This window comes from Atractosteus spatula, chromosome 12 (genome assembly GCF_055471065.1).
Source record: "Atractosteus spatula isolate fAtrSpa1 chromosome 12, fAtrSpa1.hap1, whole genome shotgun sequence".
NCBI classification, from domain to species: domain Eukaryota; kingdom Metazoa; phylum Chordata; class Actinopteri; order Semionotiformes; family Lepisosteidae; genus Atractosteus; species Atractosteus spatula.
The window spans coordinates 20567152-20587053 of NC_142717.1; the positions used below are offsets into that span (position 1 = coordinate 20567152).

The 19902-nt window shown below is 35.9% G+C and overlaps 1 protein-coding gene across 1 annotated transcript in view; it reads left to right on the plus strand.

The window, feature by feature from the left end:
• Window positions 1-14501: 14501 nt before the first annotated feature.
• Window positions 14502-19902, plus strand: part of stac (SH3 and cysteine rich domain) — a 100836-nt gene continuing 95435 nt past the window's right edge. The window contains exon 1 of the mRNA XM_088929687.1: window positions 14502-15225. Within this exon, the coding sequence (XP_088785813.1) occupies window positions 15115-15225 (111 nt within the window). The 5' untranslated portion in view covers window positions 14502-15114. The remainder of the gene's footprint in view (window positions 15226-19902) is intronic.

Below are 19902 nucleotides of genomic sequence, written 5' to 3' on the forward strand. Positions count from 1 at the left end.
CATAGCCAGTAAATGATGTCTATAGCAGATATTTTCAGGATAATTACACAAGCTGCTTTATTGTGCCCCTGGCATGGATAATGAGTGTGCGTGTATCTTAATTAAATTAGACTACAGAAGAGTGTGTCTAAAACATATTGGAGACATTAAGAGTTTTGGTGGTAAATATAATAAGTATAATGGGTCAGATAGCATGCATTTGAACATTTTTGTGTCTAGACATCACCTATCCAACAGATGCTGTTTTGTACATTATATCACCGTTGGAAAAGAGTCTCAGACTGAACCCTGAACCCGAAATACAAAATGCCAAAAACATAGATTCTGACCAAATTCATAAACATATGGGCGGCAAAGTGGCATAATGGTTAGCATTGCTGCATTGCTGCATTGCAGCTGCTGCCCAGGGTTCAACTCTGGACCTTTGATGCTAACTGCATACAGTATTTATTACTACCGCTACCGCGCGCCAGCAGAGCAAAAGACAGACTGAAAGTGAGAGAGAATGACCAAGCGCCAGAGAGAGACAAGAGAGAGAGCAACACACCGGGATCTATTCCGGAAGCTACACAGAGATAGGGTGGCAATTGGATACAAGTATAACAGGGGTGCGTAACCAGGGAACTATTTAAAAGAATGCAGGCGATCTCATCCAGTCGTCAGGCGAATGCACTACACTATGTTCTTCCTGCGTTTGTGTGGTTTTTGTCCAGGTAGTCTGGTTTCCTCCCACAGTCCAAATACATACTAGCAGGTTAATCGGCCCTGGTGTATGTGTACCCAGTGATGGACTGGTGTCCTGTGCAGAGTGTATCCTGTCTTGTGTTCGTTGCTTGCTGGAATAGGCTCCAGCTCCCCGTAACCTTGTATTTAATACAAAACAAAATGTAGTATTGTAACTGCATATTTTTAATCATTTATATGTAATGAATTAAAACAACAGAACATCAGAACAACTACAAGGGTGAGAAAATGATATTGATTCTATAGTTCCTTCATTCTGAACTCATTTGGTTCTATTTCATTATTATTCCATAAGTAGTTCTGGATATACTGGGACCATTCTTCACCAAATGTAAAATCCCCTTGAACTTCCCCAAAGTAGCAGTTATTAAACAGTTATTATACAGATATTTGACAAGTGAGAGGAAACCAGAACTTTTGATGAAAATCAACCTGAACAACAGCAGAACCTGCACATTCCATAAACAGGGACACCCAGTTGGAATCTAACCTAGGAACCTGAAGTTACCAGTAGTATTAACCACCATCTTGGTGGTTGAAACACTCATTAGACACTTATTAGAGAAAGTACTATAATTGAATCATAGGAATACAATTGAGTTATTTTAATATATACTGATGGAAAAAAGAAACACAACATCTCCTCCTCCACAGTCTGGCTCTCCTGTCTGTGTGAAACAGGCTGAAGAGTGATTCATCCGTGAAGAGGACCTGATGCCACTGCTGATGAGTCCATCGTAGACTCTGTCTGGCCCAAGCCAGTTGGGTGTGACGTCTAGGAGGTATGAGCAGAGAGCCTCTGACAGGTTGCCTTGCTCTAAGGCCAGCAGCATGGATCCTCACTGTCCTGTCACTGATGTCGGCATTGTGTCTGCCAGCAGTTTCAGCAGCAGTACGGGTGGCAGATCTGAAACGATCTCTCAGATGGACCAGTCTGATGTGTCGGTCATGCTCTGGTGTGGACACTTGAAGGCGACTGGATCCTGGATGGTCATCTGACCCGCCGGTCTGCTGAAATCTTCTCATGCAGTCTTCATGCCTACAGCATGCTAATGGCCCTCTCCCTTTGCTTCTGGTGACATTCGAGGCATTATGGAATGCATAGAAAAGTTACTTTTTCTTGCAGTGACCTAAGCTTTGAATTAAGGCCTTTTTAAAGGTGACCTGATCAGGCATTGTTCCACCTGGACCTCGTTGGGTAAAAGTGCATCTAACAAGCTTTCGTGTGATTGGCAAGTTGCAATGCCTCACTGCACAAGCTACTGTATATTACTGGTCAGAGGGCTTAAAACAAATTGACAACTTTTTGTGAAAGTACATACTGTACAGTAAGCTATAACTATGGTATTCACATTCCAGAAATTTCTTTTTTTCCATCAGTATATACTGTATATAGTGTGAAAATGCTATCCTTATTAAATACTGTATTTCTTTGTAGAATAAAAAGAATAAAAAATGAAGACTTCAATGACAGGAAAATCATTATTAATTGTAGGTTTACTAAATAGTTTCTTCACTCTTCTTTTTTCTTATCCTTTTATTTGTGATCTGTGAGCAAGCCCCTACTGAGTAATTTAAATTAATTTTTAGAACTGGTTACCAACACAAGCAAAACATTTGCAGTTCTGTTTCTTTCCTGTTGCATGTGAACATTTTCTCTTTTGTCTAAGAGAAAAGTGTCAAGCATTAAGAAATAAATATAAAATATTACAGTGTGATAGTGTGCTACTCTGTATGTACAGGTTTATTAATTCTGCTGTATGTAAAATGTCAGATTCCCTCAGGAGAAAAACAGAGAATAAATATTGATAGCAACCTCACTTACAGTACACTCCCTAATTGCCTGCACTTCCCATGAAAGGGTTGTTAACCTAATTAATTCACATTCATGCTGCTTCTCTAAATCATCACCAAATTATATAAATCATTTTGCGGCTAATGCTGTATTTTAACAGGTGATGCATAGAATTCATTACAAATATATACACACTGAAACCATTTTAACATACTGTATGTATTAAAAAGTATAAAAGCCTTAATTAGTTTATGGTACACCCATTGGTTCATCTTATTTTATTTACACCACTACTCGTTAACCAACCTTGATGACATTTTGAAACTAGGTTTAAATTTGAAATCTTTGAAAAAACTTTTTAATTTCTGTCTTGGTGATATTTGAGAAACACACGTATGAATAAAAGTGATAATGGTTAGTCCTGTGGAGAATAAAATGCATAGGGAATGAATGGAGAATGTTAAGACCCAGATGATAATTGCTTACTTAAGATATCGTTGCTATTTCTTAAATTCTTAGCTCTCCTTCTGAAATTTGAATTCCAGACACAGCCAGGCTCCAATGGACACCTTAGTACATTGACTTATTTCTAGACTTTGGTGCTAAAAGAAGATCAAGATGGAAAATGGGTATCTTTCTACATGCATGCCATAAGAACGAGACTGTATTCTGTATGTTCATAAGACATACAGATGCAGCCATTCAAAATGTGCGGTACAAACCCGTACCGCACACAACTACCCACAAGCCACTGCGTTGTACCGCAGTACATGATTGGCTGGCCAAAATGACCGACAGGGGCACTCGTGGTGCATTGGTCGTTAGTGAAAAGATTTTATCATTTAATCTCTTTTTAATCATTTAATTCTCGTTTTAATCCGCTTATTATTTCATATTTATATGGAATTTTACAGCTAGAGGGAAATTGTAGTAGCTGAGCATTAAAAGAAGAGGAGCATAATGTGTCTGATGATCATAAACGATATTAATTTAGGAACATAAACATATTATGTAAACTGTATATGGCTGGTATTGGTAGTTTAAAGAAAAAATACACACCAGTATTCCACTTTCTTCCTAAACATTTTATGAATCAAAGTCTTACATGTGGTTATTTCAGAAACGTTTTTACGTGCTCCTTCTGACAATATTAAGTTTATATACTTTGTGAAAAGTCCTAATGTTTTAATCTTTTCTGCGAATACGCTCATTTTCGGAGTAAACAAAAACATACTTTTCAAATTTGATTAATAGGGAATATATTCCAAATATAATTTGGAATCGCGTATCTAAAGAAATGAATAATGGTATAATTATATTCATGTACTGTAGCTCAAATAGTAGTATTATACACTTTCTATAGATTTAATATGGTCAGAAGGAGCACGTAAAAACATTTCCGAAATAACCATATGTAAGACTTTGATGCTTAAAATGTTTAGGAAGAGAGTGGAATACTTGTGTGTATTTTTTCTTTAAACTACCAATACCAGCCGTATACAGTTTACATAATATGTTCATGTTCCTAAATTAGTAACGTTTATGGTGGTGTATTATAGTGTTACTTTTTGTCAATGAAAAATACCATAATTCATTATTAATACTATTAGTAATATCTTCTGTAAAGACTTTGATGCATAAAATATTTCTGCATAATTAAAATATTTATGATAAAGGTGGTTGGTTGTGTACTTTTGTCCAACTGAGCAATCTTGCTTTTATAAAATATACCGACTTTTTAATGTTTAATGATTAACATGCTGTAATACACAGTTTAAAATTATTGAAAGTCTAAAGAGTATACAACTTAAATTCTTAATTGGAAAAACATTGTCCTTCAGCAGTGACCGGGATTTGAAACCATGCGTTTTCTGGCGACAGCTCAAATGCTGTACATGAGAAGTTAAGCTTTACTAGCTCCACTAGGCGGTGATTCTGGATACTATTATCATAACTGATGCGATATGACGCATTATGAAGCACTGTGATGCGACACACCCACCGCGTTTTACCGCAGTGTATCTGTAAGTGAACAGAAAATTGCTTGTTTGACTGGTGTATTTTTGCCTTCTTCCACTAATTTATTTTGCCCACAGCTCTCTGCCTTTTTTTGACAAATTGTTGTGACCTTCAGGTGTATTCACAACTAGTGTCAACAAATGTATTTTGAAAGGATTTGTTTTCTTCAACTGATCTAATACTAATTTATACAAATTATGTAATTCCTTGGGAATAACTTGAACATTTTATTTCACTCAGTAGTGATATATTATCTATAATGTAGTGAGCAGGTTTAGCCTTGGATCCAGTTGTGATTAACTCTTGTCATCCAGTTTTCTGGTAGTCTGTGTAGTCTGGTAGTCTCTCTGGAGTTTTGTAGACCAGCCATTAAAAAGGATACATAACATTTTTTAACATTTCAGTTGCAAGGGATTTTAAAACAATATTTCAAAACTTGAAACTTTGAGAGACAGTTCTTTAGGTTAATAAGGTTGTTATTTTAATTTGTAAGGAAATTATTTTAAAGAACAGCAACAGCAGTACAACTCCAAATTTCTCCATAAAAATAATGTCCAGACAGGATCCAATGATTAAGGGAGGATGTGAGGCTCCCAATGCAGTGCTGACATCATTTTAGCTGTGGGAGATCCAAATTATTGTCCTCCTCTGGCAAGTGTACCTTGTGGTAACAGTTAATATCTCTCATTCCAATAATACACAGACATACAAAGGAAAAGCCAGGAAAAAATGTTTTTATTATTATTATTATTGTTATTATTATTATTATGCTAAATAAACAAAAACAGCCAGAGGCAGAAGTGCCAAGGTTAAAACAAACAAAACAAAAATAAAGGTATTAAGTTTTTTTTTTTAATCTGAATAGCTGTAGGCTATAGATGTAGGGTAGAGAATTTAATTCCCACAGTGCAATGTCCTAATAACCTAAGAGAGAGACATTTCATATAAATAAAACCTGATCCCAAGTCCAAATAATCCAGAACCAATCATAAGCATTCCCATTGATGCTGATTAAATGCTTTCTCTGCATCTTATAACACAATGGCACAGCAGGACACAATGTCTGCAGTGAACAATTTAAGATGACAGACTTTAATTAATCTGATTCAAACAAACTAGTCTGGTCATATAAGCCTATAAGCAGTGTCATAACACTTTATACAGCTTGATGTTCAAACAAGTCTAAATAAAACAAAATATCTTTATATATTTTTGATAACTGGGCAACTAGTTTAAGCAAATATACAGCTGCATACATAGGAGAAAGACTTAAAGACACATAAAGAGATTTAATAAGTCTCCAGTAGGTACCCTGATAAAATTGAATGTCCTAACTGAGTTAAACATGCAAAATGTGAAGTTTATATTCACAGGATCTGACAGAAATTCACCCTGTTCTGATTATCAGCTTGAATATCTACAAAAGTAGAGGAGTCCTGAGGAGTCTCAAATCTACTTATTGGCTAGGCCAATTGCTGTTAAAATAACAATTTTGCCTAGATTCATGTAGAAGAAATTCAAGAATGCATTTAGCTGTGAATAAATTCAATTCTAATAAGGTTTATTTCCAATGCAGTGTCCTCGGAAACAAAAGAAGAGTTGTTTAGCATGCTGCAGAATATCCAACTTAGTTTCCTATTCAGCAATTTTCCTAAGATGTGAATTATGCAAATGTCAGGTAATTACAGTAGAATTTTCTCTAAAGAAAGGCTTTTGAAGCCCCATTTCTCTCCGTTTACTAATGTTTATTATATATATTTTTTCTAATTTCTATTAGAATGTTTATTAGAAATTCTACAAACATCTTGTTGTCTCAAATTAAAGTCCAGTATCATGACAATATAATAAGAATAATAATAATAATTGCTTACACTTATATAGCATTTTTTCGGACACTCCACTCAAAGCGCTTTACAGATAATGGGGACTCCACCACCACCAATGTGCAGCATCCACCTGGATGATGTGACAGCAGCCATAATGCGCCAGAACACTTACCACACTATCAGGGGGGAGGAGAACAGAGTGATGACACCATTTCATATATGCCATGATTGGTAAAGGCCAATGGGAAATTTGGTCAGGACACTGGGGTTACACCCCAACTCTTTCCGAGAAATGCCCTGGAATTTTTAATGACCACAGAGAGTCAGGACCTAGTTTTTTTTTTTACATCTCATCTGAAGGACAGCACCTTTTTACAGTATAGTGTCCCTGTCACTATACTGGGGCATTTGGACCCACATAGACTGCAGAGTGAGTGCCCCCTGCTGGCCCCACTAACACCTCTTCCAGCAGCAACCTTAGTTTTTCCCAGGAGGTCACCCATACAGGTACTGACCAGGCTCACACCTTCTTTTCTATATAAAATAAAATAAAATACTTTTCTATCTATTCTCCAAATAGATTTGTTTGTTGGGAGAATATACTGTACACGTACACATGTTCCATAACAAAATCGAAACATTAGTTGTACATATTAAAAACCAAACTCAATGTCAACAATTAATTAATATATTGAATAAGTTAAAGTGGAGTTTTTAAATTTACAGTACCTCCTTCCCCCATCCCAAAACAACAAAGAAAAATAATTCCCATCCAAAGAGATAACCCAAATGGGAGGAGAGGAAGCATGTGTTGGGAGAGTCATAAAAAAAGCAGAAGCACCAGTGCACTTCTCCTCAGTCAGAAAACTAAAAAAAATAATTCACATGTCTGGCATAGAAAACCCTTCTAAACATTAACAGAGGAATAAGCAGAATAAAATTAATAACATCATTAAAAAATACTGAGCAGATATTCCTGAGCAGATACATCTCTGCTGGCTTGTTGCTGAACTGTAATCCGGTGTGATAATGCATGAAATGGACATACACAACACATTCATACCAAACAAGGATACACTCATGAAGAACATTCCCAGCAAAACAGGATGCCTAAAGAAAAGAAAAAGGACATCATCAGTACACATTCCATTGACTGACACACACAGATTCAAAACACTTGTACAGCACACACTTCTAAGTAATACATTAGAAAATGTGTGTATATTTTGTGATGGGTTATTATAGGCCAGTACCATGTGCTGCCTGTGGTAGTGTTCTGTTGTCTCTCCCTTTGTCCCTCCATATCGTTTGTATTCACCTTGACATCCGTGTTACAGACTCCCCCCTCCCAATACTGGCCTATGGCCTATGGTGTCACTGGTCTCTGATTGAATGATCGAAGCTCTAAATTTAGAAGAGTGTGCAGCTGTGTGAAGATTGTTTCCACTGACATGTGGATAGAAGTGCATGATTCCTTCTGCCAAGCAAAGGGGGCTGTACTGCCTACTTTACTTTGAAAAGAGCTCTGTTTATGTACTGGAGAAACTTGAAACTAAACATCTGGGCCTTGTTGTAGTCTTCAGAATCGTGATCTCCATATACAGTACATTTCCCCTATGTACATTAACCTCTTAATGATTAATCTAATATCCCGCTTAGAAACTAGAGCAGGATCTACTAGAAACCGCTTAGGGTTAGTGACCACCACTAAGATAAATTCCAATATTTTTTGCCTTGAACAATCTTTTTTCTCAATGACCTTGCACTCCAGAATTTGTTACTTGGGCATTATTAATTGACCCAAATATAGTTTAGACACCAGCTTCTGAGTAGTAATTACCTAAGCATGTACATTTTCAGCCATTGCTGCAATTTAGGAATCAGTATTGCCACAGACCTTTCTTTCTTTTTCTTCATAGCTAGGTAAGAGACAGGAGAAGAGTCCAGCTTCTTTCAAATTTCTGCCATCTCAGGTGGCTTCCAAGTAAAAACCAACACTTGCCCAAGTGCCTGTTGTCATGGTTTTCAGCCTAGGTTATGTCAGTCAGCTGTGACTGGGTTTCTCTATGAATGGGTTGGCCAAATGCCTCTGACAGTACAGTGAGAATAGTTGAGTTGACCAGGACTACAGGCTACATAGTTGCAGGTAACCCCTGTAACTTGCCGAGTGCTTGCAAGGTCAAGGTTCTGTCAACGAGGAACACACATTTTCTGTTGTTGATGCCATATCTCCTGCACAGTGCTACTGTACATAGCCTTGGATATACTGTATGAAAAGACAAGTGAGTTGAAGCAGTCTTCATTCATTTCAAGTTTGTAGCCTCAAGACAAGATGTGAAAAATGCACAATTACTAATTCCACATATCAGATGGGTATGACAAATACATCTGTTGATTCTAAATGTATTTAAAAATATATCTTAAAAGGGGTGATAGTGACAGGAACTCTAAGTCTTGGTTTTAATTTCAGTAGACTGGTCCAGGGATCAGCAATTTAATATTTAGTACTAAATTAAATATAGTGATCCACACTCCAGAAGAGACACTATGACTTCAGAGATATAAACAAAAAAAAAACATCTTACACTTAAGTCTCTATTTTAAACTAGACAAAAGCTTAGTTTAATGATTATGTAAGCAAGAGCTCATGTTCATTCACACTTGTTTTCCTCTCCATATAAACATATAAACAACATATAAACAAGGTCACAACTATGCATTCTTGCTCTTTAAGCAATATACAGTGACAGCCCAGCCTTATATAATGTTTTTTAGAGTTACATTATAATTTTCCAACATAAACAGACAACATTTTTGTTTGACATGTAAATTACTAGATAGTACTAAAAGCCCTTTACTTAGCCCTTTAAGTAGTCATTTCATATACTGTACATACAAACTGAGTTCTTTGAAGACAAGAAGTGTCTGTATGAAATGCCTGTTTTGAGCTATATTCTTTATACAAATTCAGCCATTCAAAATGTGCGAAGTATGCTGCGTTAAAATGCAGTAGGCGTGGCGCATCAAACTGCATTATACCGCATGCAAATTAGGTTATGATAAGAGTATCCAGAAGCACCATGTAAAACCGGCAGGTGGAGCTAATAAAGCTTAATGTCTCATGTACAGTATTTGAGCTGTCCCCAGAAAACGCCCAGTTTCGAATCCCGGTCACTGCAGAAGGACAATCTTTTTCCAGTTAAGAATTTAAGTTGTATACTCTTTAGACTTTTAATAATTGTAAACTGTGAATTACAGCATGTTAGCCATTAAACATTAAAAAGTCTGTATATTTTATAAAAGCAAGATTGCTCAGTTGGACAAAAGTACACAACCTTACACCTTCATCATAAATTGTTTAATTATGCAGAAATATTTTATGCATCAAAGTCTTACAAAAGATATTACTAATAGTATTAATAATGAATGACCTTGCACAGGCTGTAAGTTCAATGTATTACCGTTACACTTTCTTTTTATAGAGTTACACTTTCTTTGTAACCGGCTGCATCAGTTTAACTGTTGCGACATGAAAATATTTTATTTTTTCATTGATAAAAAGTAGCACCACACTCTCTTGTTTAAACCGATTGTTTTGTTGCTGCACAGACTGTTAAATCAGAGGAAAAGATCGCCTCTTTCTTCAAAGCATTTCATTGATCCCATCATGTATCCGTTTCCAATCATACAAAGTACGTTCTGAGAATCTCCGATTCACCATGCCTATAATGGTTTCCCGGAGATTGCTCATAAACTATAATAATTTAGGAACATAAACATATTATGTAAACTGTATATGGCTGGTACTGGTAGTTTAAACAAAAAATAAACACCAGTATTCCACTTTCTTCCTAAACATTTTAACCATCAAAGTCTTTCATTCGGTTACATACTGCGGTTATTTTGGAAACACTTTTACAGTATGTGCTCCTTCTGACTATATTAAGTTTATATACTTTGTATATAAAGTATTGTTTTAACCTTTTCTGTGAATACTTATTCTCGTTATCGCAGTAAAAAACCACATACTTTTTAGAATTTGATTAATAGGGAATATAATATGGAATTGCGTATCTACTTAAATTAATAATGATATAATTATATTCATATACTGTAGCTCAAATCCTGCTAAACTACGAATTAGACACAATTAAACACGAATTAGAGGCTCTGGTGGAATTTCTCTGTAAACTGAAGAGTTATAGAAGAGACTTGTTGATTGCTGGTTACCTTATATTTATTTTTAAAAAATGAAATAAAAAATAAGATACAATGAAGTGTTCCTGCCTAACTCAAAAAGTGCGTGACTTTAAAAGCTGTAAAAAATGGTTTAGATAGTATATTCCATTGCAGCTGCCTTATGTAAAGCAGCTCCATAAGGCTTGGGCTGTCAACATCCCTGTCTTGTTATATTCAATAGATGTAACGAATCCCAATTATGAGGTATGAGGATCCTATGCAGACGAAGGAGAGGGAAGATAGTGAAACAAGCGTACAATCCAAATCGTCAGGTGAGTTTGTGGTCGAAAGACAAAAGGAAGTTCAGAAACCAAACAATACTGAGACAGGCGTACAAACCAAATTGCCAGGCAAGTTCGTGGTCAAAAAGCAAACTGAGGTTCAGTAGCTGGGAGAAGTATTGCAAGAAGGGTTCAAACAAAGGCGAGGTAAGAGCTCTCCGGGAGAGGAATTAGTACCGAGCAGCGGGAAGCGAGTTTAGATGGTTTAAATAGCGTTGCCTGCCGCATAGTAGAGCGTTTGCTGATGGATTAACACGTGCGGCGGCGCTTGTTATTATTTACCGCTGCTGGCACTGGTTGGCTCTTTTGTGGGTTGATCTCTGCTGGCTGGCGGTCATGACAGTAGAATAGAATAGAACAGAACAATTCAGGGGGATGGGAAGGAATTTTCAGTAGTATGCAATGTTGTCATTGTTAAGGAACAAGTAATAGGTTTATTCCATGCTGAAAAGAGAAGAGAGAAAACACAATGTTTCATCTGTTAAGCCTTCTTCAGGTGAGGCTCTTCAGGTCAAAATGAAATGCTAGGAATTTGTAATGTAGGGTGCTCTGAACAAGTTTAACTTTGATGCAGGACAAATGTATTTCCCACAAGCTATACTGTAGTGGCAGTACAGTAGCAGTTTGAAGATATGGTTAAAACATTATAGCTTTTTACAAAGTATATAAACTTAATATAGTCAGAAGGAGCACGTAAAAACTTTTTAAAAAACTACAGTATGTAACCGAATGAAAGACTTTAATGTTTAAAATGTTTAGGAAGAAAGTGGAATACCGGTGTGTATTTTTTATTTAAACTACCAATACCAGCCATATACAGTTTACATAATATGTTTATGTTCCTAAATTAATATCATTTATGACCTTCAGACGTGTTATGCTCCTCTTCTTTTTATGCTCAGCTACTAAAATTTCCCTTTAGGTGTAAAATTCCATATATATATTCAATACTAAGTGGATTAAAACATGCACAGTAAAGAGATTAAATGATTAAATCGTTTCACTAACAACCAATGCACCACGAGTGCCCCTGTCAGTCATTTTGGCCAGCCAAATCACGTACCACGGTACACCGCAGTGAACCGTGGGTAATTGCACGTGTATGGGTTGTACCGAGCATTTTGAATGGCTGCATCTGTAAATCCTTAAATTCAAGAAATATTTTTTTTAAATAAATAAAACACCACATTTTTTTAAAACTCTAACACATCCCTGTTCCTATTAGGACTTTCTTATTATTATTTACACATTTGTAGGATACACTGGTCACTAATAAAGAAGAAAATCATTAGAGACATAATTACATTACTAGAAACATTAGGACAGAGTCCCCTCTGTGTGTGTAGGTAAATAACCTCTGATTTATCTGCTTTTAAAAGTTTCCAGCATTTCCAATTTATACATGATTACAGATTACCAAAATAAAAAGAAAATCATGTTTCAGCTTTTTTCACTCTCTCAGAATTCTAAGAAAGATTCATGAAGACATGCAATAAAATAAATCATATTTACCTTGAGGCAGACATGTATTGTGAAGAAGATTAACTACATTTGAGTGGTACTAGAATGTCTTATCTATCACTGAACAGAGACCATTATCCTAGTGACTCAAGGCCAATATTTTATCATTCTAAAAGAAATCCATTGGTAGGCTTTTATACTTTTTTATCTGCTGAGGTCCAGTATCTTAACTGTTACCCAGTTTGCATTGAAATTGAAGGACATCGGAGCAGAGTGTTGCTGTGTGCTAAGATGAAAGGTATGGCCTTCAATGCTGTTTCTGTTTTTCTGCAGTATTCCCAAGGCAATCTAACCCATTCTGAAAGGCAGTGATATCCCAGAAGAATTCTCCTTCAGAGGATAGACGTCAGCCTGCATGGGTGTCATGATAGCCAGCTGTAGAGCACAATCTGCCATTGATTTAAAACAATTTATCTCTAGATTAGTGAACATAAGTAACAAAATCATTGGGGTGAATCAGACCAAGCTAAATCCTCTCTGAAAAAATAGTATTCTAAAGAAGACTAACAGCACTGAGCAGTGTGTGGAACACCTCCTCCTTTATGAATCACCACTACTCCCATCTGCCTCTGTGCCCCCAGGTGCAACACCAATACATCTAGGAAATTGTTTATCCCCCCTGCAATTTCAATTTAGAATAATGTAAAGCATCCAACCATTTTCTAACCGTTTCTTCCAATTCAGGGTCACAGGAGAGCAGGAGACTACCCCAGCAAGCAGCATGGGCAAGGCAGGGTATACCCTGGATGGGACACCAGTCCATCATAGGGTACACACAGACACAAACATAGACATGCACACACTCACACCAGGGCCAATTTACCTAGAAGCCAATTAACCTCCCTGTATGATTTTAGACTGCGGAAGAACATAAAAACTCCAAACAGAGAGCAACCCAGGTTTGGAATTGAACACAGGGTCCAAGCGCTGCAACAGCAGCAATTCTAACCACTGTTTTACAATAGTGTCCTAATGGAAAATGTTCTTTCCATTTTCCCATGGCTTTCCTCTAGGTGCTTTGGTTTCCTCCCACAGTCCAAAGATATACCTGTACTTATAGGTTAATTAGCTTATAGGAAACTTGGCCCTGGTGTGAGTGTGTACGTGTCTGTATCTGTGTTTGCCCTATGATGGACTGGCATCCTATTCTGGGTGTGACACGTCTTGCACTTTTTGCTTGCTGAGAAAAGGCTACTGCTCCCTTACAAAGGTTGGGGTGTAATAATAATACATTACACTTTCTTCTTCCTCTTCTTCTTCTTCTTCTTCTTCTTCTTCTTCTTCTTCTTATCATTATTATTATTATTATTATTATAGGTCTTATTTGGTTCAAATGTTAATAATAACTTTATTAACTTTATTATAACTTTATTGAATCCTTTTACTTGACAATGGGAAAAGAGGTTTCATTACGATAAAAGACTACAATTACTGTGTAGTGTGTTTTTCAATCACAAATGAAGAAAAACACACTTTACAAGTACATGAAAGACAATATACAGTTTTCATGCTGATATGACCACTGAGTACAAAAATAAAGTTAATAAAAGTATGGAATTTCAAACAGCTTCGGAAGTAAGCCGAAGTTAATTATGTTTGGTCATGTTTTCACCATTTGTGATACTCCAGCCTCAAAATGCCATATTCGCTGTTTACTTTCCTTCCATGTACTGTATTTCGTTCTTAGCAATTAATGAAAACGGATAATGATTGCTCGCTATTCTCTGTTTGATTTTGAGTTCATCACAGCATTAATCAAAATAATGCTAAAATATTTATGTTGTGTATCCTTATTTGTGTCTTTAACTTATTTTATATTTAATAAATGTTTTCTCACATTCCTAGATGCACATTATGACAAATATTGTAAATGAAGTCGGATGGTGCCCCGCATAATATGCGCAGATTCGGAGTTATCATTTTTCAAAATATTTTACTTAATCGAACTACGATTAAGGAAATACGCGTTGCTATAGTTATTTTAACGTTTATTTTATGACCTTTTAAATGAAATAGGGGTTGATATCATTGTAGGATAAACAAGGATGGCACTGATCTAGCGCGACTCCTCCCTCCGAAGCCGTCAGTCAGACATACCAGAGACATAAACAAAAGTCTCACGCATTTTAACCAGATCATTCTAATCCAGCTCAACTGAGTGAAAGGATATACCATTTACTTTCATTCAGCGGTGGGAGGTATACTGTATGCCAATAGGGACAAAGCTCTGACAAACAGCAGCTTTCTGGTGAAGGGACATGAAAAACTGAACTGTCTCAAGTCTGCGATCTGAGTTACATTTTTTTTTCTTGCTGAGGTTTGTTAATTTGAGTGTTAATCCCCGTTTGCTTTGTGTTTTTTGTACTTTATTTTTTTCCTACCCGTCGACCTTTGTATGAATTTGATTGATATAAAGTTATTGAATCGGAAATATAATCGATTTGACTTCCCACTGCATAACCCTTTACAATTGATAGTTTGACAAAAGACGGGCTACCCTCCTTTTGGAGTACTTTAATGAGATGATGCTTTGATGGTTCTGGGACTCACAGACGGTTCCAGGGGCCAGGACAGCTTTCAGAACCAGTATGTAAAATTATAATAAAATACAGAGACTCCACGAAGCAGGTGAGGAACGGAACAGGATCATCTGACGCTGGTTTTATTTTCAACTATAAAAACCCCATAGATGATTCCACCAGCTAACATGCTAGAGGAAGACAACATAGAAAAGGAAAATGAACAAGAGCATGATCTGCCTCAATCACCAGCGTCTACTGTCAGCCAGCAAGAATCAAAGGTAATAAATGAAGTCTCTGCTTCGGAGGAGTTTTGTTTCTGCCAGAACATGTTTCGTTTTCGACCTGATCAAGGGGTATTCTTCATTTTATATTCTTAGCGATTCTCTGTAGTTCCAGGCTTATAAAATCAAGTAATTATTCTACAACACAGTTAGGGGGAACAGACAACTGTTTGAATTACAGATTAATATTAACTTAATAATAATACACACATAATCCTAGCGGAATCTGGTCTAAATGTTAAGCATCATACTGTATATAGACATTCTGAGTAGCAACTAAATTCGTAAACAACTAATTATGCAACACCCATCAACCCGCAATCTGAATGAAAATTCAGATGAAATGAAAATTTCTCAAGATGGCATTCATATCTTTGAATTGTCTGTTAGTTACAGTAAGTGCATTTGAGATAATGACATTGTTTTCCACCTTGCCATGTTATTTTTGATTCATATTGAGTCATTCTTATGTTTACGTGTGAATAATTTGAAGCCAGACAGGAAGTCAAAGTCTAAACACAAAAACATTTTAGATGTAAGGCTGGTTATTACACTACTTTTAAATTAGTTATTGGTCACATGTCTTATACACTATGATCCTATAGTTTGAAGCAAATTGAGAAAAGTATTTACAGTGTGCTACAGCATATGAAATAGAATTAATTTTATATCTGTCATTATCAAACTGTCAAACTAGCTTTAACAACAACTTTTAAGAAAGAAATGACTGCTAGCTAACATTAGCTACAGTAGATGGGTGTTGTGATAGTTAATGAAGCTTACAGTACTTTATATTTTTCTTTACTATATTACATTTCAAGTTCTTATGTAATATTTATCCAAATGAGATATCCTCATGCTTTTAATGAGTATAGTATGTTATAATTTAATGTTAAAATACTAGTGTTCACCTTTATATTTCAAATTATGTCAAATCAGCCCACCAAAGAAACTTTACCAAAGGTCTCCCTGTTGGCAGTTCATGTACAGTAAGTTTCTAGTTCAGTGACAATTTTTTGGGTCACCTATAGCCTTGAGTGTGAACTATATTGCAAAAAGAGCATAGTACTAGGTAAGGTTATTGAGGATTAGATTACACTAAGAACTATTTAAATAAGTTTTGTGATATTCTTTCACCAGCATTCACTAGAGATGTGATGATCTTTTGATCTAGTGAGTCCGTGAGCTAACCAGTATGGAAAACAATCATGGGATGTAAAGTTCCAGGTGTGATCTATTTCACCTAGTATTTAAGCATTTACTGTTTTGTACTACACAGTGCAGCTGACATTAAAGTATAATAGGCTGAATTAATGAACTACTAATTTGTAAAGATGGACTCTTCTAGTACAATTTTTTAAGTTGCTAGTAAAAGTACTAATATTAAATAAGTCAGGTTCAATCAAATAATTTAGAAACCCAGGATTTGTGACTAAACAGGGGGTTAATGTTTCTGTCTCAGCTCTTTGGTCCTGCATTTGATTTCTGGTTGTGGAGCCTTATGTGTGGAGTTTGCGTGTTCCCCTGTGTTCCTTTGTGTTCTCACCTGGTGCATCCTTTTCCTCTCACAGTCCAAAGATATGTTGCCGGAGTTAATTGGCATCCCTGAATTGCCCTAAATGTGTGTACACCCTGCAATGTACTGTTATTCCATCCAGGGAATAATTGCATCTTGCATTCTTTGCCTGCTGGATTACGCTCCAGCTCAAAGGCACCCTCTATGACTAAATCAGTTGCAGAAAATGGATATATGAGTAAAATCGAAAGGTGCCCACTTGCTGAGATGACACATAATGAGATGACCACATAACTTGCATACTATAATGTAGTTTTGTAATTTGATACTGTATACTATTTTTACATTGTGCTTTTCAAAGGGCCGTGAGGAATTGGTTGCTTGATATTCTTACTGTTGCCCAAACACAGTCAGGCATTCCTGTACAGTACATTCAATGAATAAAAGGCATGTTTTCAAGGTTCTTTTTATTCTTTTTCTCTTGTGATGAAGGATTGGTTTTCAGGACATAAAAATGACTGGTCTCCCTTTTAACAAAGGCGTTTTCACTGGCCTTTGCTAGTACTCATTTATTGCTTGTTTATTTATTGAAGTAACTTTGTCCTGAAGTGGTATTTGAAAAAGTAGGAAATCTTTAGCTAATTACAGTATTGTATAATATTCTTATCTTTCAAATTCCAGCTATATCACTGGTACAGCTTATACAAGATCAGTTTTGTCCCTCAAACCTGTGAGGAGAATTTCACTTACCCATGCATAGAAAATAGTCTGCAGAGTATGATTCTCTGCTTGGTGTTGTTTTGGAATCACAAAGACCACGCAAATGACTCATTAAAATGATGAGTTAGTGTCACTAAGAATTTCTGAAGGAAAAACAGTCAGGGTCTTCAAAAACATGTAAGCTTGATGTACAGTATTTACTTAAAGATACAATAACAAAATTCAAAGTCAAACAAAACCAAGGTCTTTGTAATATTTTCTGTTTATCTATTTCCTGCGTTTGTAGTGTATGTGGTTAAGATCATGGACTTGAACCATCTTCACTCCTTCAAGCACCCAAGCTGAACTGTCCAAACAAGAATAAAACCCTCAGTGACCAGTGTTTTCACATACTGGGTCTTGGATGATGTTACGTAGGGGTTTAGAGGTGTGTCACTGAACATTAATCTCCTTTTCTTTTTCTTTGCGAACTGATGAATTAAGTTAGCCTACCTTAAGAAAGTCCTGTATCATTTAAAAGAAATTTCAAGGTTGTTGGTAATAAAACTCGATTCATTGTATCCCAGAGTGTCTAGATTGGATTTATGTCTGAAGTTGAAGAAAACAGAATGGTCTCATTAGCTCCACGTTTTCCAATTTAGCTTTTGTTCCCACACATATTACTGTGATTATCAATTAGACGGTGGGAAGAAAGCAAATAACTTTCATTTTTCTGAGCCATTTCCTTGAATGCATCAAGGTGTTTCTTGCTTCAAGGTAAAATCATGACCTGATTATGAGAACATAATATAAATATTTGGGTAACATGCTAAAATGTAATTCATTGATCCAGGGTTTAAATATAAGCTGTTATGTGTTGCTGCAGTATGTGTTGCATAGAAAGGAGTATCTGTTTAGGTTGACCTCAAGCTCAGAATACTTTGCAATTGAGTCGTGTATAGTACTGTATATTGCTGTGTATTCAATTTATAGGCTACAAATTAGCTACTGTATTGGAATCATAATATTTGATCATCATAAATGGCATTTTTAACAGAAATTAAGAGAAAGGTTCGATTCTAAACTTACCCACTTCTACTCTCTCACAGTAGTATATATATATCACTTCCTGAACACCCCTTTGCACATCTCTCTCACCACCCCTTGTGAAAATGAGAGAGGATTTTGTCAGCCTCATGCTTGCAGTTAGGCTGCCATTAGGCAAATTACGCCAGACAACCTCTAATACATTTCATCTCTGTATCACACTTACTAGGATCAGACTGAACTAGTGAAAAGCTAAATTTGGTAGATTTCCTTGTGGAATATTTTTGTTATGTGCTTAAATTTACAAATCCGGTTATCTTGCAGTAGCAGGATAGAATTAAATTTGTAAAAACAAATATAACAATAGCTTTTTTCTACAATATGACATTGAGTATGCTCTCAGGACAACTGCTGCATTTCCTTATCAAAGAAAAGAAGAATGAATGGAAACCTTAGTGTAAAAAAGAAAGCTGCACAGTATTTGTCATCTATTTTAGCAGCTCAAACTGCATGACCATCTTTATTCTCAGTAGTGAAGGCTCGTTGGTTTTAAAAACACTGAATGCAGCCTATAATTATCTATTGATACTTCTCTTCTACTTTCAGTGGTAATACAAGGTCACAGTCTGACAAAAGACAACAGAGAAATAATTTTCTCAAACCGACAAAAGTTTTCTAGATCCAAAGAAATTGTCAGTTACCTAACAATATTAAAATGAAATAATATTACACTCAATTATATATTAATTTATTGTTAAATTAGGCAATAAATGCTTCCATTTCTAATCATATTACTACTCATCATGAGTCTTTCACATGAAAATATAAGAAATCCAATACTAAGGCAAAACAATAATGTACAGAACATTTAAGAGACACTAATTGACCTAGCAAGCATGTGTTTTGAAGATGGGGGGAACTGGATCACCAAGGGAAAACCCCACATGAACCTCAAAAGAGCATGCAAACTCCATACAGATAGCATCCCAGTCAAGATTAGGTCCCAGGACCCAAGAATTGTGAAGCAGCAATGCTAACCATCATTGTGCTATTTCTATATATTGTTTCACAAACATCTCAAATATATAGTACATAAAATGCAGGTACCATATTCACAATAAACTTTTGCATAAGTAGGTTTACTCATTTACTTTTCCCTTATACTTTTTTCTCTAACCTCAAATATTTCCTAAGTAAAATGTATTATTTAGCTTTAAAAATGTAAAATAAATTATTGAAGCATAACAGCGTTCTGTGGGTGATGTTGAATTTAAGGAAGGCTAATTCAGTGATCTTTCACAGAACCAATAATTCAAATTTGGTGTTTCTCGTAAGACCTGCCAGCTAGTTTATTTAAAACCTTTTCTTCACAGTAAATTGACAATGAAGACACCCACACAGTGTACTACCCA